Below are 22025 nucleotides of genomic sequence, written 5' to 3'. Positions count from 1 at the left end.
AGGGAAGGCACACAGCAACAACCTGTCATGGTGTGATGTTAGATCAGTTCAACTTCTCCCACAGTTTGTGAGACTGAAAATACTCTTAGTCTCTCCCTCCCTGCTTTTCCTGAGCATTCCTCTGCTGCTTTCCACATACTGGTATAGGACAAAGTTCTGTCTTTGAGTTTTATTTATTGTTAAATCATGGGTCAACACTGAGTGAATAAGATACATATTCTACAGCATATCCTCTTGGCACCTACCATCTTATCACCGAGCTGAGGCTGTCCATTTCAGCAGGCAATACTCTCTTAAACAAATTAAAATGACTAGTTTTCTGGTGATCTCTGTAGACAATACTTCAGTCTTAAAACCCACCACGGCTGCAAGTTGTGCTCTAGCTGTATATATTGTAGGTGCTGAGCTCCAGATTTTGGAAAACTGCCAGAATGACTATCACTGAGAAAACAATATGATCGATTTAACTTAAGGGGCTCCCACAAGAGGCTCTGATAGTAGAATAGCACCTGATCCTAACAGAATACTGACTGCAAAGCAACTGTCAATTGTTTTTAGAAACTGAACTGCCTTATTCTTCCCAAATGGAAAAAAATGACGTCTTTGAACCACAAAGTTTCTGTGGCACTAGGTGGTCATTAAAATCACTTTGTGGTGGCACAATCCATAATCACTACCAAGACTACACAACGAAATCAAAGGAAATTGAAGATGAAACAGCATAAAATTCTGCTATTTAAAAATAAGAAAGACAAAATAGTAAAAATGTTTACCTGGTAATCAGGCTTTGTAAAGTAATCTAAATTAGAAATGTGATCCAGAAAGATGTTGAATTCTTGAGGAAGGTGTTTCAACATAAGTCTGTGCTCATACCTTTCTTTAATGGAGCCCACTTGCTCCTAGGAGTAAACAACACAACAAACATTTGCACACCTTCATTCTCTGCTACAGTATATTCAACTTGTATCTTACAGCCATTCAATACACTACTGGCCAGAAAGATAGGGAAGTACATTACTCTGAATAGTACTGAGAAAGGCCATTCTACGTCAGATCACAAGGTAAGAGATTCTGCCATTGCTCTCAGTACACATACAAACTAATGTACAAACTTCAAATTCAGTATGAAAAGCGATTTAATTTTCTGCTGTGTTTGAATGCTGCTGGATATCAAGGACTGTCATTAGACACTCCAACCCTCCTAAAAAGCATGTTTTAAAGATTTAAATATCCTGTTGCGTAACCTGAAGTTCAGTCACTTTTTAGTGTATATTTGGTCATCACAGTACACTGCGTAAGATTGGTAAATCCTTGCGTAGTGCAAGATGAGTAAATCAAAACCAAAAAAGAGATGCTACCTCTATACCACATTGTCATCTACCAATGCATAAAGCACATCAGAGAGTAATCTTGGTTCAATCTAAGTTCAAAAGAAGTTGAAAGAAGTAATAATAGGCTAATTAGACGGTGTTTCTTTGCATACCTCACCTATGATATATGACTAAAGGCACTAGAATCACTTTTGTTCACCAGCAAATAAGAAATCCCCATTTCACAAATAATCAAAATAGATAATAAATTTTAAATGTGTGATAGGTGAAATCAAAAAGTACTCAAGTGAAAACAGGAAATTAATTAAATGGCATATATACACTTACTTTTGCCTTTTAAAACATTTGCAAACTAGAAGCACAATCCACTTCCTGCCTAGAACGGTTCATAAAACTTGACTGCTTTTTATACCATGACACTAGCAATGAGAACCAACACTAAAAAACACTGGAAAATGTAATGTTAAAATTAATGAACTAGTGAGTCTTGGTAGAATCTTTATCACAGCATTCTCTTGCAATCCAGAAGTAAATCTCCCTTGTGCTCTTTGGTTTCACTTCTAGGTTTACCTTATCTTTTATTTTTCTCCAAGGCAGCTGCCCAACCACAAATTCCACCAACATGTAGAACAGGGACCAGAGGTCATCATGTCGACCCATTTCCTGTGAAAAAGAAATATTATTCTAATGCATCTTACAAATACTTATAAGGCAAAAGGGAAGACAGATTCTTTACTGCTCTGGAGACTTAAATTATTAGATATAAAAATTAATATGATCAACACTGCAAAACAGGTTTCTATAATTAAATCCAGCAACTATTTTAAGTAGAAACATACAAGTAAATTTCCATAGAAGATACAGAGAAAGTTGAAGTGTATTAAAATAACATTGTAAATCTCTATACTGGCAGAGCCGTTATGCAGATTTCTTTAGTGTATAATGTTAAGACAACATACTGGACATTATGTATTTTACAAAACTCAGTAACTTCACCTTTTTAATTTATTAACTTACAATACAACTGAACACCAAAGGTAACTATTAAAACTACTATTATTTCTACAAGAACTTTTTTACCCTCAACTACTGTAAAGTATATTATCCTTTCCCAAAATTTATAAGTATTTTCTCAATAACAAATACACACATAACAATACAAAAAAAGGAAATCAATAGCAACTGCATTACTGACTGCTTTCAGCTACATGAGATGGATATGATATAGATTGAGATACTCACTCTGTTTCTATGAGCATTGATTGATGCATATCGTACTGTTCCTCGAAAACCAGCGACAGCTCGTGGCTGTCAAAGAATAGAAAAATAAGAAGATTCTCATTGTCAGAAACAAACCCTCTGACTACTTAACTTGGCATCTACAAAGTGAGTAGGGAGCCACAACAAATATCATTTGAGACTTTTTGTTTTATTTCAATTTACTGTGTTTCTACAAGTTCTCAGCAGAAATCCAAGTAGGCACCACGAAGTAACGTCATAGTTTTTTAAAGCATCTATTAGTTTTTGTTCTCCACAGGTATTAAGTCTGTTAACCTCATCCCTCAAAAAAGTTATATCGCAGAACTATTCCTCTTTTTTCTCCAATAATGAAAGTATTTCTTGGTTTTAACTATTAGACGTCTGAGTTTTTAAATTCTGGCAGGATCTAAACCATACTGATTTCTAACACTTCGCTAAAATACACCAATACTATGTGGTATGAACAGACAACCAGGCATTTATTGAAATGTGCTAGCAACATTTTCACAAATTATTTTCTGAACTAGCACACCAATCAATTTTTTGAGAAATTCCAAAAGCTGGGAAAGCCACAGGTGGCTGAGCAATAAATAGGAAGGGCTGCACTACAGGCACCAATTAAAAATACTTATTTCTTCTGTAGTTTCTGAATACCAGCATTTCTTCCCTGACACTCTAGATATTGTATGATCATAAGTCAATTGGTGTTTTATAATCACAGAATAAATTTTCCTATCCTTCTTTCCTTCAAATAAAATGTTACCAAAAAAAATTATATAATTGCTAATAGTTATAATTACTACATATTTACAATTAAAAACAAGAAAAAAAAAATTCAAACTGTGGTGTTATTACTTTGCCTAAGACAGATATCCAATCCATGCTACCCTCTTAATTAATTATTAATACAGAGACAACTGCCAGAACTGCTAAATTTGCTTTCTTTTACAGTCTTGCCTTGGCAATCAATAATTCTTTTTGTTTCCTCTAACAGTGAATGTGAGAAACTTGAATTATCTTCCACACCTCTGACTTGTACTTAAAGGGGTATTGGTGATCTGTCTGCCTGCCCCAGACCCATCACAATTCTTAAGAGATTTTTAAAAATTTTGCATAATACATTGAAAAGTCTGGTTTGATATACACAGACAAAAATAACCACAATACAAAAATTACTAGCCTATTAAGATAAAACACTTCAGTCTCCCCACCTATACATATATATATACATATATATATATATATATAGGTTTAATTTCTTCTTAGCCACCAGGAGACGCTACGCTGTGAGCTATCATTTAAGTACATCAGGAGCTACCATTACTGTCAGTAACCCTATCAATTAAATCCAGCAGGATTATGCAGCAATGTCTTTAAAAAGGATTCAACAGCCTATATAATCAATGTCTGCTAGAGTGGTATGATGAGAGGTGAACCAGTGTTAGTTAAGGTGGAGAATATTTTCCAGGACGTTCTTAACATGAACAGGTTCTCAGACAATATTCCATAAAACTTGGGGTTTGCATGTTATCATAAAGTTTAAATAGTGCTTGGAACACATTTTGTGTTCCAGCAGGACAGAAAATTGAGTTTCTACCTTAAATCTTGTAAGTATATCATATTCCATACTGAACATTACCCTCAAAATGAAGCATAACACTGTATTTGCAGAAATTTCACAGTACCATGCAATTACAAAAAGAATATCTCAAAATGCTTTGGAACTGCTAAATTTCAGGACAAACTTATGTACTTTTTCTGAAAATTTTAGTCTCCTTAATAGTTCTGAAGATTGGCAGACCATCCAAGTAAGAATAATATAGCATCACTGCCAAGACAATAAAAATACAGGTAAATTTCAAAAAAGATGCAGTTTGATGAACAGCACTTCTTCAGAAGGGCACTGAGAGCTTAATTTTAAAACACCCAGAAATATAAATTCAGTAAATCCCAAGAGCATAAAGTTTCAGAAGATGAAACCAAATGCTTACTGTCTTCAGCCTCTGGTCTGAATGTTAAAAAGGAAGGACTATATTCAGTTTTACAAAGCTAAATATTTCCATTCTTCTGAGAATAATGAAAAATATGAAAACTAAGATGAAATGAGGCTTTCATTCCTAGGGTAACAATTTCAGTTTCTACTTGATAACTAACACAAAAACATGGCAGTTGCTTGACAAGAAAATAGAAAATAAAAGAGTAAGAAATGGCATATGGAATGTAAATTATCCCATCCAGTTTATAAAAACTAACAATCTGACCTATTCCAGTTCTGCCCTGGGAAAGAAAAGTCCGTATGAGGAATTTAATTGTGTACCAACTCAATTGCTTTTGAATGTTAAAGTCACTGCGCCATCCTTAGACATCCATATGAAATTTTTTGCCTTAGAATGACTTCAGTTATCTGAGAATCACCTGGCTGGGAGGGGGGAGGGAGGAGGCGGGGAAAGCATGAATATTGTTTCTATATATTAGCATATCATGAAATGAATTCTGAATTCTTTACCCCAGCAAAGATATCTAAATCCTTTTACAATCTCTTGTCTTAAAGTGTAGTTTGTATAAATCTTACTTAAGAGAGCATATGTAACTCTGTTACATTTTAAGACACAATGAAATACCTTTTAACAATGCAGCTGGTCACTACTTAATAGTGGTATTACAATACCACACAACAACAACAAATTAATTCTATCATGTCACTAACAACATGAATGATGGCTCTAGTAGCTCAAATCAAGTTTGCCCAATTCAGAATAGAATTTATACACTTCTGACCATTTGCAAAACTTCTGAAATTGTTTCAGAGCTCTTTATGCATCTCCCAACGGCTCATGTAGTAAAAGAGAGATATTACAGACAATAATAGCAACTCCCTGAATGATTCACTGCATTTTTTCAAATAAAATCCCCCTCTGCTATTACTGAACATGTTAATTTGGTTTTAGACACCTCCAAATTTTCCCATCTGAACTCACCTGCCACCAATTGGGGAAAAAAAAAAAAAAAAAAAAAAAAAAAAAAAAAAAAAAGAAAAAAAGACCCGGGGAGAAAAATTGTTTATAGCATTGTCTTCCAGATGCCTTATCCCACAGCAACTGAACTTCCTTAAAGAAAGTATATTTCCTTGTTAAGAAAAAAGCTTAATAGGTCCTTTTTTTTTCCCCAGTCATTACAGGTGACCTATTAAGACAACCAACAGAATCTATAGCACTTTTGGAGCACATAGCTGTAAAGGGCATGGTGTAAAGAGATGGTGAATCCTACATTTGAACACATCTGTGAATTCCACTGACACCCTTGAGTAAAATGGATCGCATCTATGTTCCTTTCCATGACAAATGCCATAATGAATATTTTCCTGTTTTTCTGCTTGAAATTTAGTGGGGGGGTTTCTCATCAGTCAAAGGCTGGAGCAACTGCCATATCCAGGTACTGTCTCAATTGCAGGGATCTATTAACAGTCCACGCCACAGTGGATTCCATTCTTCAGCTCTTCCATATTTAACAGCTTTATTTAGCTTGCATTCATTTCTATTTATTTATGGCAACTATTGTTATCATGTTTTTCCTTCAGATAGAGTAAGAAAGCTTTTGAAATATACAACTCTCAAATTGGCACAGGAATAAATGGGACCCTAGGGAAGAGTTCTTAGATTCTGGAGCCATACTTTCTGCAGAAAAAAGAATTCCTACAAAACTTTGCCTTAAATCCTGGGGATTGAATTAGTGGTAATGGCCATACAGATCACACGATTTAGTTCCTTTATTAGAATAAGGGATATAATTTCTAAGAAGGCTAGAGTTCTTGTATTTGACACAAAACATACTTTGCAAATCTTCTATAAAACTGTGACTTGTTTGCACTGGTTTACATTAAAAAGTTTTTTATAATATAATTAACTCAAGCAGTGATCTGGAAGTCAGAGTTGTCTCAGATTTGATTACTATCAGTAAATTCTTCAACTATAAGTTAAAATAAATTATTTTGAATATACATGTGTATGAAGCAGATCCAATGACTATGAAGAATTTTTCTACACATAAAGGTACTTTTTAATGTAACATCAGTTTTCTTTGGAGGTAGCCCTGCCCTGGAAACACGTGACAATGTGTCTTAGATACCCAACAGAAATATCTTTCCAGGATTGGAACTATACACAGTTCCAATTCTTTGCAACCTTTTTTTATATAAAATGGCTTCAACAATTCACATTTCCATCCCCCATTTTGTGGTATAGGCTTTGCAATCTAATTTGATGTCTAGCATGTGTTAGCACCAGTTAAAAGTAAATGAAAAATTCAGGGATCATCCGGGTAAAGAAAGATCAGGCAGTTGAAATACAATTGCCATTACAATATATCATACATCTCAATTAGTTTTCACTGTATATACAGCTCTTCAACGCCCCACTTTTAGCTCTCTATAAAAAACATATCAGACTAATAACCGAGTACTTGCACTTAAAACTCTTTATCAACCCATCTCCTACCAGTTGTTGGTATGATACATTATTTGGACTCAGACCTACCTAACTTGGGATTTCCAAAAACTGATTGCAGCTGCCTGATCCTATGCTACCTAGTTCCAGCAGAAGCTGGGTAAAAAGCTGAATATATATGTGCAATAACAGTGCAATTAAATTTTGCTATTATGAGTTCTAACGGACATGTGGTGACAAATGAAAATTTAACTCCAACTGCCTGTGCTATAAAGAGCATCACCATCTCTAAGACAGCAATATTTGATACATGAACCATCTCCCAAGCTACTCAGTTTTCAATCTGGAGTATTTATTTAACCAATGTGATGCACTAGCTGAAAACGGCAATCATTCCAAAGAAGATTCATGAACAGACAAAAAGTCTGGTGGGCTGGAGGTAGGTAAAAACCTACTGTCTGTCACAAACCTGAACTGACTGCAGTGAAAAATCACACAAGATAAATCTGCCATGTGTATGTTTGCTTTGCCCTGTGCAATCTTTCTTGTTCCTCTTATACCAGGAGCTGAAACAGAGATTACGGTAAGAGGAAGACTAAATATGTAAACCAGCTAATGCTCTGGCAGAGAATTTCCCCAGACAGCAGAATATTGTTTTACTTGTCTCTGTAAGTAAAAATTTTATGGTTGTTCTGCATTATGGGAAGTCCTGCGTTCTTAGCAGACTGGAGAATCGAGACCTTCATCTTTAATCGTTTTGTATGCATCATTGTTTTGTACATATCATATTTAGTATTTATAATGATAATACCACCTATTAAAGAGCTGCATCGATCCAATAGTAGACTTATTTCAATAGTAGACTTGTTTTCAACTAAGGATGAGAAGCAAAAGGTCTCAAGCAAGCTAATGTACATAAAATAACACACTTCCCTTCTTTTCTTTTAAACTATTCAAAATAATTTTTCATAACTCAGCAGTGAATTTAGTCCATAGCTCAGAAAGTATTAGTAACTAAAGTTTCTGGTTTGATTTTGGTTAGCTTCTATTTTCACCAGGAAACAAATTTTACTGGACCAAACCATCTGTCTTTCCACTATAATGGCTTTTAATTTCAAATAGGACAGCTCTCAAAGACTTTCAGTTCCTGCAAGTTTAATGAAAATTGGTGATTAAAGACAGAACCCAAATTAGTACCTTGACACAGAGGCAGACAGTTACAATTCAATTAAAATGGCTCACATCCATCTTAAGAGACACCAATCAGTTGGTCAATCAGCATGCTTTTTAGATGGCAAGTAAGAACATGCCTAGTCCCCAAACTGCAACTATGTACTGGTCAGAAAGGTAGGGTGTAGTATGAAGCTGAAAATAATAAGAAATTTGGAGGGCATAAGGAAAGCAGTACACAAAACCATAGGAAAGCAGTAAGTTTCACCATTCATAGAATAATTTGATTTTTTTCAAAGATAATAACAAATCTCAGTGGAAAAATTATTTCTCTTTTTTTTTTAAAGGACAGTTACAGCCCATTTCCCTGAGCATCTATCAGTTCTATAGAAAATAAAGGAACTGCTGTTGTCAGAATATAGAACAGCTATATAGCACACCAAAATTTCTAAATTAAATTGTTCAATGATTGTTTGGATATGATATCAGTGTTCTGTGCACCACAGAAAAGGAGGAAAAAACCAATAAATGCCAACAAAGTATTGTATTATGAGAATTAAATCTTTTTAATATCTCAACTATTTATCAACCTGTTCCTTCAGGCAGGATATTAATAGATTGCGTATTCTTTTTATTTTTCACCCAAAAAGCCTGAACACCAGGTCACAAAGAATCTTCCTCCCAAAGAAATAACCATACATGATTTTCTTAAGTTTTTCATTTCATTTAACTATTGCAAGAATATTCCATAGAGATGTTACAAAATAATATTACACCACATTAAATTCATATATCTATTCTACTTGTGTCATCTTCTAAATCAATTCATAATGCTCTTTCTTCATCTTTTACATTAACTTGCTACCTGCTTTTTTCACCTTGTACTATCACACACAAGACGCAAGCTGTCTGTCTCTGTAACGCTGATTCCCTTCATTTCTTCTTTGTCAGTAATACACGAGGATCACGTTCAGTGGATGCTGAAAACGCTATATATACATTATAAGATTGTGCCTTAAATAATCTCACTCTATGTCCTTGAAGGAGGTTATGGCAGACAAACACAATAAATAGTGTTACACTGGTAGTTATAACACAGCTGTATCATTATAGCTGCATAGGTATATGACTGGTAGGCATATCACAGCTAAACATTACTTCAAAAAACTTTTGAAATCCACTAATTTAATAGTTATTTTAATCTCTTCATTCAAAAATAATATCTGCACAAATCTCTCCAAACTAACTCGTCTTCCCTGTAAAGTTATCACTAATTCAGAAATGGTGCCTCAAATGACTAATGTAATAATTCTTTCAACTCATGCAGATTCCTGCTTATAAAACCAATAAAACAAAGGGCTATTGGCTTAGCCTCTCCAGCAAATAACCATTTCCAGATAGGACATCTTGACATGAAAATCTAAACTTTCTTCAGTTTCTCCTGGGATTTAAGAAGAAAAAAAAAAAAAAAAAAAAAAGGATAAATTAGGCTCCAGTCTTTGTTGACTCAGATGACATAAGAGAAAGAATTAAGGAGTATGTATATGTATACGTTATTTAAGAATGACGCTGTATGTTTACATCTCCTTTGCTACAGAACTGAAAGTTATAAAGAAAATATAACGCTGTCATAATTCATCTTAGACTCTTCACCAGAACACCATTTACTGAAACAAAGCTTTTATTCTTTGAAGTAGTTCATTGTTTAAAAAGCTATCAACTATCAAATGCTTAGCTCAGAATTTAGATGGAAATCTCGCAAACCTCATCTATTTCCAAAAATATATGTCATGTAGTCTGACTGATGCAGATTTAGTGAAGAAAAGCTGAAAACATCGTTTTAAAATATATGTTCTTTAGACATTTTCTCTGTTCTACAGTAGTAAAATGTAGAAAAATTAATTTTACAGACATGGAAAGGGAGGAATAGACTATAACATGAAGGGATAGTCAGGTTTCCAAAAAATTACCCCAGTCCTCTCTTCCAACACTACCTTTGAGTCATTATTTATTAATAAAAATATTTACTTTAGAAACAAAGAACATACAGTAAATAGTTTCCAATGCTATTTTCAGGAGCTTACTGCATTGTATTTGGCAGCTGAATTTTATCACATACATCTCTATTGCTCCTTTTATTTTTATTTGTGCCATAATAGCTGAACTGATTTTGCTAATTGCTGTAAAACACAAAATCAGTGCAACATTATTAAAAAAACTTTAAGATTTATACACTAAAGATTTAAAACATTCCTTTGTTTATAATTTCTTGTTCATTCTATGCCTCTCTGCTGATTTATAGATTTCATTACAAAACTATTACTTAATTTTAATGTTTTACGGTCCCAGCTCTTCAATCTTCCCAAGAAGTGCTGAAGAGAAGTGAAGAGAGGTGGCTGTTAGGACGCTGATCTCAAAATACATTATTAAGATACTTGTCCTATGGCTAAAGCTAAAACTACAACTTGCCAACTTATTCCATCATGTTAAACTCCTCAGTAAGACGGTAACAATGAAAAATTTGACATAATTTAGCTTTGTTACATCACACTCCGCTTCCCTGTCATGTCTTTTTCATCCCTTCGTATAGATTAGAGCAAATATTTCTAAAAACTATTTCAAGAAGCAGCTGATCCAGTGCAATGCTCTACAGAGACAGAAACTACTTTTGGTCCTGGCAGAGCATAGTGGTCTTCCCAGGCTAGACAGCCCACACAAAGCTTCACACTAATACAGCTGAACTACTTCCAGATTTTAAGGTCACTGAGGCATTTACACGAGGTTATCGCCAAATGTTTCTTGCTCTTTGTTTCAGCACCTGCTATCTTCACTTCTGCAGTAGAGGGAGAATGGAGTAGGTAAATAATAGTCACCCTTTTCCTCTCTTCCTCCTTCTGGTTTTCCCTTGCACTTTTTGATACCTCTCGCACTCCATTCCTCTCCCTTATTTCATGAAATCTAATCACAGACCCAGGAGGCAATAAGGGAAAATCTGAAGAGCTAAGTGGAACCCACAGTGATTTGGTAAAGATCGGTTGAAAGAATTTGATAGGGAGGAGGAACCACTGCAAGTTACATAGCCATTTAATGCCTGACATTACTTCACTGTGTTCAGTGCCTTCTTCACATTAATTTCTGTCTTCGTTAGACAAACAATGTAGAAATCAATAAAAAGAATTCTGTTTTAGGATTGCCCAGTTATAGACATTTCATGCTGGGAACTTCGCACGCCAAATTTTACCATGCACAGGTCTTTGCTTTGTAACCGTTAGCGTTGAGGTGTCCCATACATCATGCATAGCTGTCATGCAAATGCTGAGGGGGAAAAGTAACTTTTTGTCACTTCCCTGCTCAAAAAAATTATGTTGCAAGATAATGGTGTGTTCGCTCAAAGAGACAGCTTATGAAAGGTCAACTCTAAAGTATATCAATGTGTAAAAGCCTCAGAGGGCTATTATACAGATAGGAACTTATTAACACACGTTTTTCTTCCTCCATCATCCTTCCTATAAGTTGAATCTTTCTATGACAGTAAGGAGGAGAGGGTAATGGTGTTATTATTCTGGTACAGCAGTAGTGAAGAGAACCTTTTGCTGAGCCTGAGCAGATTAGCCCCATGGGAGCACTGGAAGGCTCTTGAGTGCTTCTTGTGCCATGCCTGAATAGTTACGTATCTCTTGCTCCACGTCAGAGGGTGCCTCCATGCTAAGCTTGAGAATACATGCTGAACTATTCAAGTTCTTGTGTTTTTCAGAAACAGGTCAGGGAAAGGATAAAAGGGAAGGAAAAAACAGGAGGATCTTAAGGTTCAAATTCCTCCTTGTAATATATCATGTATAGTACCATAGCACCTACAACTGCAGAAACACTTCTTTGACACATTCATCACTTGCAGCCTGGACAACAGCAGCCTAACTACACAGCCATGCAATTATTAGTGAGATATGATTCCAGCAAACTCTACTCACACAAGAGTGACAGTGAAAAGAGGAGGCTAAAAAGAAATTGCAGTAACTGATAAGGAAATAACCTAAGAACTGATGAAAATTTTATCATAAGAGAGAAGGCACGTGGGTAAGTTTTAGAGAAGTTTGCATAAGTTTCAATGAGAAAATAATATGATTTAGTGACAACTTGAAGGTAAAAATGAAATGAAGAAGAACAGCTCAAAATTTGTCCTGCAAGTTTAAGGAACAATACATGTTAAATATGAGACAGGCAGTATAGCTGAGGAAGATGAGAAGATTTCAAGAGGAAAAATACATCTTGTTTAGGTGCAAACATGCAACTCTCAGTCACATCCTTGTGTAATGTACTGTTAGGCATTGAGACAGAACATTCCTGAGAAAAGATAGCATAAGGTAAATGCCAGCAACAAAATGCTTTTCAACAGGATGAAACAACCACCGAAGAGTACATTTAACAAAATGACATGGACCATTACCCTGCAGCATCTGGCTTTCAACAGTTTTAGTCAGGTTTGGAAGAGGGGGGTTTTTAGACCAGTTAACATATTTTAGCCAATTATTTATTATATGCTTAATATGGAGCAATATGAATTGAAACAGGTCCCTGGAACTTTTTTGTACTATTTAATTTTTTTTCATATAATGCACTGCCATTTAATACTGTACTCATAGAATATGTCCTAGTTGTCCTTGGATTTTGCTTTAATCTGTGTCACTCAAAGCAGAGAAAGTATCAAGGAACTGCTGAAGATACATTGTATCTCCCTGCTCTTTAAATAAAACCAAAACCTGATAAATTTTACATTTTTTTGGAGTTGACCCAAGTGCTGCCAATCATTTAAATTTAATAGGCGTTTAATGGGTTAAAACAATTTAATCCACATTTTAATCTGAATGCAATGTTCAGTAACTATTCTTTAACAACTTCCAATATATAGGATCTTATTTATAATAAATGCACACAGTCAAGGTATTATTCAGGACTCGTTACTGACACAAATCCTAAATCATCAGTGGACCTGGGACAGATAAAGAAAATTGCACCAGCTTTAGTCAGTACTATCTGTGGACCACTTCTGAGATGTTCTTCTTAAAAGTAATATCAGTGTTTGCAGATCAGACTGTAACACTGTTCACTTGAAAAGGAGATTGAGAAGCATATATGAGCAATCCATCTTCAAGCAGTCTGTGGGTCCAAATTGCCTTCAGAGAGGAAAAAAGATTTGTGGTGATCTTTTTTTTACAATAGTGTAGCTTCACCATTGCTCCTTTACTTCTTAAAATTATCCCACTTTTTTGCCTGTCATAAAAAGCATTTAATGGATATAGCTTCCACTCTCAGTACCATAAAAACTCTGTTCTGTTCCAAACATAGAAATAAACAATTTGCAATTCTTCTGCCAAGATGACAGGGCGTTAGGTACAATAAGATGGAATTATTCTCTAGTCCTCCTCAGCAATCAAGTTAATTTAGAATATTAAAAGAAAGAAACACCATCCAATTCAAATGCATAACCATTCTGAATTTTCATGAAGTAAAAAACAAAATGAAAGAATGAATATACAAGAATTTTTTACCTTCTATCACTGTATTTAACTGAAAAACAATAGACTTTGAAAGATCTCAAAATGTGTGCAATACTCTGCTTTGATATTTAACAACACATTTCTGCGCAGCACTGTGCAAGGGATTTTTTTTGTTGTTTTGGGGGCGAGTGTTCTGGTTTGGGTTTTTGTTGGGATTTAAAAAAAAAAAAAAAAAAAAAAGAATTCAGCTTCTTAAAGTATATTTTCAGGACACCATCTGTCATCCTAAAGTGAAACTCGAATATAAAAACTCATTTGCTGGAAAATCCTCAGAACCTGAGGGCATTGAAGAAAGGCAAGCAGCACTTATCTGATTTTGTACATAAACACCTGAATAGAATAACATGTTCATTGTCTAATGTGAACAGGTTTGTAACTGCTTCCCTAGACAATAAAAAGATCTAAACATTTGCATTCACAATCGCTTTCACTGCATTTTTCTAAGGGTCAGACTGTATAGCAGCTGGTGTATCTTCTGCTTTAGCAGGAGTCAGAGACAATTTTGTTACTGACAAGTCACCAGTAAAGAGCATGAGTAACTCCTCAGAAAATTTTGGTGGATACTCTGTCTCCTTTGGATTTGAATACTTTTGTTAATGTTTAGAGTAAGAGTTTTGTGAGTCCTTTGAACAAAGCATATCAGAAAAAACAGGGCTACATTTCTTAGTTGTTCTAAAATCAGGACTTCCCAGCTTGGTAAGGTTTAAAATTTCAAATTTCCAGGTAAAAAAATATCTAGCAAGTCAGATCTAAAATACTGTAAACTCCTTAATGTATGTTAAAAGAATGTAATTTTGATTTTTTTACTTATTTGAAATAAATACAGGAAAGTTTAGACACTTTTAATAAAGGTCATGCTAAACAGACCTATGAAGGCGAGAACTCTGTTGAAGCTCTTAATTTTGTTTAAATAACAACTGAAGAATGATCTAAAAATCTAGTCACTGGGAAGGGCAGGAGAAAGGTGGGGACAGGGGGAAAAGAGTCATAGGGTAACTCTCCCTTTGACCTAAAAAGCCTTATTTATCAAAAGTACAACAGTTCCACAGACAAAACTGAGTCTCCTCAGAATACCTTTTAACCCACTAGTTAGGATACTCTCAGAGAGGAAGCCCACATTCCAAACTAAGCACCAAATTGGGCAAAAAGCCGTTTTCTCCTTCATTCATCTTTGCTGAGTCCAAATCACCAGACTCAGGGGACTGGCTGTTAATTTGAATAATTCTTTAGGCTGCTAGACAGTGAGACCTGTATACTGAGTAGAAAAACACAGATGGTTTAGATAAAAAGGTTTTATCTAAACACCACCTTCTTATGGATTGCTTTTCAATTGTGTTTCCCCTAGCTTTATCAGCTAGCTTGCATACATGTTATATTATCTTCTTTGTAAAACACATACAATTCAGTTATTTGTAACTTCAAGTCCACATAAATAAAAGACCACAAAACTCAAGGCTGTAATAATACATGATGGTTGAATTTATGGATTTTTAAAGGATTATGACCTCAAATTTGCGTTTGAAGGTTAATCTGTTTAAGAGCAAAGACTAGCGGCTTCTTTTTTCTTTTATTTTGCTTTCTTTATATTAAATTTGTTAGTACCTCAAAGAACACTTGTGGTTAACATTCACTTTAAAACAGGAGTGACGACAACTGCCCAAGAGCTAGTTGTAGTACTGATGATGTTAAGAATGCAAATGTCCTTCAGATTTTGTCCCTCGAGGTTTTCTATTTCTGTACCACAGCTGGCACTTTCACTTTTCCATTATCACCATGTAAATAGAGACATGTAAACTGAAGGCTGTATCAAGTTAGGTTTACATTCAAAAATAATTTATTCCTCATCTCCAGAAAAAAGAGATGCTAGTACAACCTACTTTAGCTATCACTAGGACAATGGGAAACAAAATGGTAGGTAAAAATAACCCTTTGATAACACTTTCAAAAAGCAATAAACAGTAGACTATGAATCTCATAAATATACTAAATTTGCATCCTGCTAAATGTATTTGCCTGATGATTAGAAAGTCTCGCCACAACTAAATTCTAATTACCCTGCTTTGCAGTAATCAATTTTTATCTACACCATTAATTCAATTATTGGCTTCCTCTCTCCAATTTATTCCCCTGCCCCTGTTTCCTTCTTCCTTCTTTTAATAGCCTACATCATCCCTAGAAGTTTTTGTTCTCCTTCCCACGCACATTTTTCTCTCTTCCTATCTTTTCTGTCACCAGACAAGGCTCCTGCCACCAATGAGTGTTTGTTTATTAACACCCACAATAATTTGTAGGAAGCCTATATCCCCAGTGTGCCTTGGAATGAAGACAGACAAGGAGAGATCTGAGAGTATACCATGATGATGTCAAGGAATATTCTACTAGCCATCCAAAACTGATTACGCCTGAGCTTTTGAAAAACTAAAATTCACACAAACTCAATACAGCCTTGTTTGAATCAGTCATCTAAATTCTTCAAATGTTCTATCTGTCATGAGGCATAATTCGATCCAGAGCTGCAACAGCCTGAATTTCTTTTCTCTCACTCCTTCAGAATGCTTTCAGGTTTCATTGCGGTACAAAGAAAAGAAGCTGAGAGCAAAGAAAATTTCACTTAGTTGCATTGTACTATTCCAGTGGGCACCAAAACTGCAAGAAGATAAATTAGTCTAACTGGAAGCGAAGCAATATCAGGAGGTAGACGTAGAAAGGAAACCAGAGAGGAGAGACAAAAGAAGAGATTCAGACAAAAGAAAAGATTCAGACTAAAGCAAGCACAGGCTTAACAGAAATGCAGAAGGGTCTGAATGGATGGTTGAACATATGTATCAGTAGCCACCAGCACATACTTCAGTCAAATACTGAAATGAAACCACGGATTCCCAAGTTTTATAATTCCTCTTTTTATAACAGATCTGAAATAAGAACACCTTATCACACTAAAGTCATATGAAACTCTGTTGCATTCCTCTGTCTTGGTACAATGTAGCAGAATTAACTAAGAGTCTAACCCTGGGTAGCTTAATGCTTTGATAAATTTCTCATTTCCTCTTTGATTCTTGACCTGATTTCACAAAATAAAGCAGTCTTCCTCACCATAAGGACCTCTTTTCAACTTCTTGTTTGAACTTCAGTCAAGTGAATACTACATATATTAACAAGAAGATTTATACTATAAAACTGATAATTTATTCTTGTAATTGCCTTTTAGTTTCAATCCCCTTGCCAGTCTAAGTTGCATTTTGTCAAAGAATTACACAACACCGTTCTTCTCTACCACTCTTGAAGCTAACTCAATTTTTTATCTCCAACTGTTAGAATGTATATGCTAGCCAGTGGTGCTGGCCAATGATTTCCAGAGGGAAATACAGTCCTGTCAAACTTTTCTGCTTTCAACAGTATCCATATAAGCCTATTCCATCTTTTTGAGTTGAACAGATTTATGGGTACCAGAAATTCCTTAATGTTGGGGGAAATACAAAGCTGCCGAATGACTAAAACCTGATTCTGTTAATTCCAAAACTTCTATTCTGATTCTTCTAGAACACATTGAGGAAATTCAAGGACTCAGGGATGATATGTAAAAAATCTCAATGGGACTGGATTCTTTCTGCGGAAGTCAGATGTGTATATATAATAGGCTTATCATAACAAATCTAATAATCAACCTTAACTAAGGAACAGGTTCTTACCAATAGAGTACTATGTTTTTTGGAGAACATGCTTTTACATTGTTCCAGGTTATTTGCAGTATCTGCTGAAGAAATCTAATGAAGTTTAGAAGAAGGATAGCCTTAAGGAGAAGCACATAGCACATTTAATGAAATTATTAATAAATTTTATTAGTAAGCAAGGGCAACAGTATGGTTGCTATCTATACAAGAGCCATTTCTGACTATTAAGTACAAATAAAACTACTGTCTTTTTTTTCCCCTCACTGCCACTCTACTAATATGGATTACACTGTCAGAAAATTCTAAACAGATTAAACTGAAGAATTACTTCAGTTACATTGTAGGGCACTGCAATGAAAAACAAAAGGCAAGAGCTGAGTTGTTACAAAAAGAATAGCAGAAATATTACATTTTCTGTTGTTATCACCTATTTTTTCTGAAAATATTACCATTGGTGTGTATATATATTTAAATTACAGAATCTTGGGAATTGTTTTCTTGTCAAAATTACAGGTCACTTAGAAAAACATTATAAGCAGCCAAACATAGAGAACATGTCAAGAACACTGAGAAATAAAAAAAAATTTAAAACTACTTAAAATAATTAGCTCACCTTTCCAACAGCAGCAGCCACTCTGTTGGTCTCCCCTGCTCTTTGCTTTCATTGCAGTGCCCAGCTGAAGGAATAGAGTACAGCAGAACCCCGCTAATTTACCTTACTAATTCACACACCTCAATTTGCACACAAAAATTTGCCACTTTCCCAACTTCTGAGGCAAAATAAAATTGAAAATCCTGTAGCGATGGCTTCTACCACTCAAATTGCATCACATTAATAAATATGCTACACAATATTGACTAATACATTATTTAGTATTACCATCAAAATGTAAACTAAACTAGTTTAATAAAGGAAATACGTTTCTTTAAAACATTACCATGTATCATGGCACTGACTTGCTCATTTTCAAACTTTGAAATTAACAAAAGGACTGCCCAACAGTGAATTAGGGAGGCTCTACTGTACTTAAAATTGTAATGTCCTCATTGATATGCTTTTATCTACAACTTCCTTCAGACTGCATCGCATGGGAATACAGCAACTACACTTAACTATGTCCTGTTACATATTATAATTAGCGTCCTATCACTGTTTTAATTATTCAGACTTTCTCTTTCAGAAGATTATGTATTCAGTTTAGCATTTGACTTTTTTCTCTTACACTGACTTTTTTTTTTTTTTTAATGCAATATATAATATCAGGTGAAATTCAGCTCTGGTGTATTACTCTGATATTTAATGAAAACCTATTTGTCACTTGATTTTCCAAAGCAAAAGATAGATTATCCAAAAATATCACAGAGTAGACCTCTGTCTCAAGCCAAAACTCAGAAACTTGATTCATTCCCAACTGTTAATCTTGTAATACATTCAATAAATCACATGGCATTTCTGATCTGGGATGATGTTTGTCAAGTTTTGATCAGTTACCAGTTCAATGCAACTCCCGTACTTCTCCAGAAAAAAAGACAGCATATTACCACATCAATTAATCAAATTGACAACTGTGAAAAAATCTTACTGGTCTGACATCCCCACATGAGTTGGTAAATTGCCGTGCCAAGCCAAAATCCAGCATATAACACTTCCTGCAGGTGCTAGGAAAACGTCCCATTGCGAAGTTAGACTAGGAAGAAAAACAAATACATATATATATATACACACACACACAAACGTTTCAATATGCGTACATATTAATGTGGCAACACAGTCATAGAAAATCCGCATTCTATTTCTCTACCCTTGCTTCTGTGTTTTCAGTTCTACTAAACTCCCATTAAATTTGAAGAAAACTTTTTTAAGAAAATCAGACATCCAACTTAGCATATCTGAACAGCAGCCTACATGGTCCAAAGAGATTGTAATCTTCCTTCATCTCTTAGAATATACAAATTTTCAGCGTGAATCTTCCAATCATGTCACCCACTCACATATTTTGATTTGGACATTTCAAAAAACTACCAACCTAGGAGCTAAAAAGTTCATCTAAACAAATGCACTAGTATCATGTATGCAGAACACAGAATAAGGGGTGCAAAATGCCTTTTCCTTTTCACAGGAAGAAGAACCAGATTTAAAAAACAACGACAACAAAAAAAACACCCAAAACCTACCAACCAAACAAACCCCAAAGAGCTGGAAAGTCAGTGAGGACTTATGGAGGTAACTCATTCTGAAAAGCTTCAGTAAATTTTCTTACATGCCTCTATGAATTAACATTCTATGTTAGCCCTTTAAAAAAAAATACTTCAACACTGCTGGTTTATGATGTTTGAACATGATGGCTGAATCGGTTCAAGACTCTCCCCACCAAATCCCCTTAAAATAGATTATGTGATAAAAAAAAGATAAAGCTGAAAACAAGTTCTGTGAAATGGACTTGAAACTACACATCTGAGCAAGCTGGAAGCTTAACATAATTAACTCTAGAAAAACTATTCTTTTTCTATTAAGTGAAACAGCAGTACTGTTCTAAATAAATCTGAAATTCACAGCTGCTTCAGTATCAAAGGTTGAGGGTAAAAACCAATTGAAACCATGAATTGCAATGAGTGTGATCAACATTATTTTTAAATGGAGCAGAGTTTCAGCATTGCCTAATTCATCACGAGGCAAATAACCAACCAAGGATTTCAAGATTTCAGCTCAACACAAAGCTTGCTTTTAGTATAATCTATCTAGAAGATACATAATAAAAGATAAAATGGACTTGTATTTTCAAGCCAGGAAAACTGCTTGCTAGAAAGCAATTGTGCCTTTTGCATGTGTAAGTCACAACATCAACTCCTAAAGGGGAAGAAAAATTCTTTCTTTTATGAATCTTATATATTGCCTCACACTGCTGTTTATCCTGGCTCAACATTTAATTTTCTGGGTTTTTTTCCATCCCCTAACAGCATTCTCCATTTCCATCCTATCTGAGCCCAGAGACTCCAAGACACAGCTAGAAAACAAGATGTCCCCAATCCATCCTGCCAGCCATAAAGGAAGACATTTCCCATTCAAAACTTGAATTGTTTTCATCATTAAAATCTTGCACTCCAGCTAACTCTTTCTCACCTATTTCACTTGACATTCACTGCCTCTGTGTCCTTTCCCTCTTAAATGAAGTCTTAGGGATGGGTCAGGGGAATACAAGTTTTATAAAAAGTTGCAAGGAAGAAGTGATGAAAATGAAAATTCCCTAATGTACAGAAACTTACCAGAGGTTTTATGTAAACATCATCCAGCTGACAGGAAATTTAGTTATATATGCCAAAAATAACCAGCCATATTTGCATCTACTAGAAAACACAAGATTTGCTTAATTTTTTCTCATTTACAAATTTTGAAAGTTCAGAGTTCTAATGATATTTTTAATATAGAGCAATACTAAAAATAGCTGATGCAATTTCAGGAATAAATTCAAAGAAAAACAGAAAAAAAATAATAAGAACAAAAGCATGATGCTATCAGGAAGCCACTGTCCTCAAGACATTTTGACAACACTCATTTTATTAGAATTGCACAATAAAACAATTGAATAGTTTTTTCTTACAGTCTGTCTTTTCTTTGTTTATTATAAATATACTAACTAGAAAAAAATTGCTATTGAAGAGCTTATAAATACACCCTACAGTTAGTATCTATTCTCTTAGATCTATTATGTGAAGATATTAATTGCCATTAGCAAACTCATTGTATCATATCTCACGGCAAATACTCTCGACTGCATGATGCTACAACAAGAGTTGGAAGTTTTAACTACAGAAAATTGCAAGGAGGGCTAAGTAATTAGAGACAATGATGACAAAGACCAATGTTATTGTTGTTGCAATCCAACAATTAATAGAAAAAATCTGCCCTATCTGATGAATAAACATTCAATTTTCTGTCCCTTTCCATTTTTTCATTTTAACATCTACTATAGAACCTATTCTTATTTTTGCAGCCATCTAATGACCACACATTACTTGCCTGTTTTGATTTAATGGGCAGACTTACTGGTTTTATGTCCCTGTGCAGGAATCCCACAGAATGAATACTTTCAATAGATTCCAAAATCTGCTTCCCGAGCCGTAGAGTGGTACTAATGGTGAATGTTCCTCGAGACTGGCTCCGACGCAGGTCTGCCAAGTTCCGACCCTGATCAAATTAAAAGGACATTTTCATAAAAAAAAACTAATACCAAGATTCACAGATAACGTAAAGTCTTCCTACTTCTACAGCTAAAGAGCTGTTCGTGGTTATACTCCCACTCACAGAATACTCTCATTACCTATTTCATATTCGAGGATAACACATCTTACCTAAATGCAATGAATATATGTCTCCGAGTATCTCCAACATTAAATTTAGAATCTATTTTTGAAAATATGAATCTTAGTATCTTTCTACTCCTAAGTAACATGGACCAAACTAATCTCTATTAGAAGACTAGTACATACACTATTAGTTAATGTTGTATCTGTGCCACATCTGAAAAAAGGCCACTGAGAAAATGCTCACAAAGACTTCCGTTACACTCACCTCTTTAAGGAACAGTACGTAACTTA

The 22025-nt window shown here is 34.8% G+C and overlaps 1 protein-coding gene across 3 annotated transcripts in view; it reads right to left on the bottom strand.

Annotated features, from left to right (window-relative positions):
- TTBK2 (tau tubulin kinase 2) overlaps nucleotides 1-22025 on the bottom strand; it is a 99769-nt gene that overhangs the window by 37562 nt on the left and 40182 nt on the right. For all 3 annotated transcript variants that reach the window (XM_049825914.1, XM_049825916.1, XM_049825915.1), the window contains exons 5-9: nucleotides 21475-21615; nucleotides 19013-19117; nucleotides 2574-2639; nucleotides 1902-1994; nucleotides 774-899 (exon numbers count right to left, since the gene is read on the bottom strand). In XM_049825914.1, coding sequence (XP_049681871.1) covers nucleotides 774-899; nucleotides 1902-1994; nucleotides 2574-2639; nucleotides 19013-19117; nucleotides 21475-21615 — 531 coding nt within the window. The remainder of the gene's footprint in view (nucleotides 1-773; nucleotides 900-1901; nucleotides 1995-2573; nucleotides 2640-19012; nucleotides 19118-21474; nucleotides 21616-22025) is intronic.

This window comes from Accipiter gentilis, chromosome 22 (genome assembly GCF_929443795.1).
Source record: "Accipiter gentilis chromosome 22, bAccGen1.1, whole genome shotgun sequence".
In the NCBI taxonomy this organism is placed as follows: Eukaryota; Metazoa; Chordata; class Aves; order Accipitriformes; family Accipitridae; genus Astur; species Astur gentilis.
The sequence above is the reverse complement of the archived record's forward strand: the minus strand, read 5'-3'. Positions and strand labels throughout refer to the sequence as shown.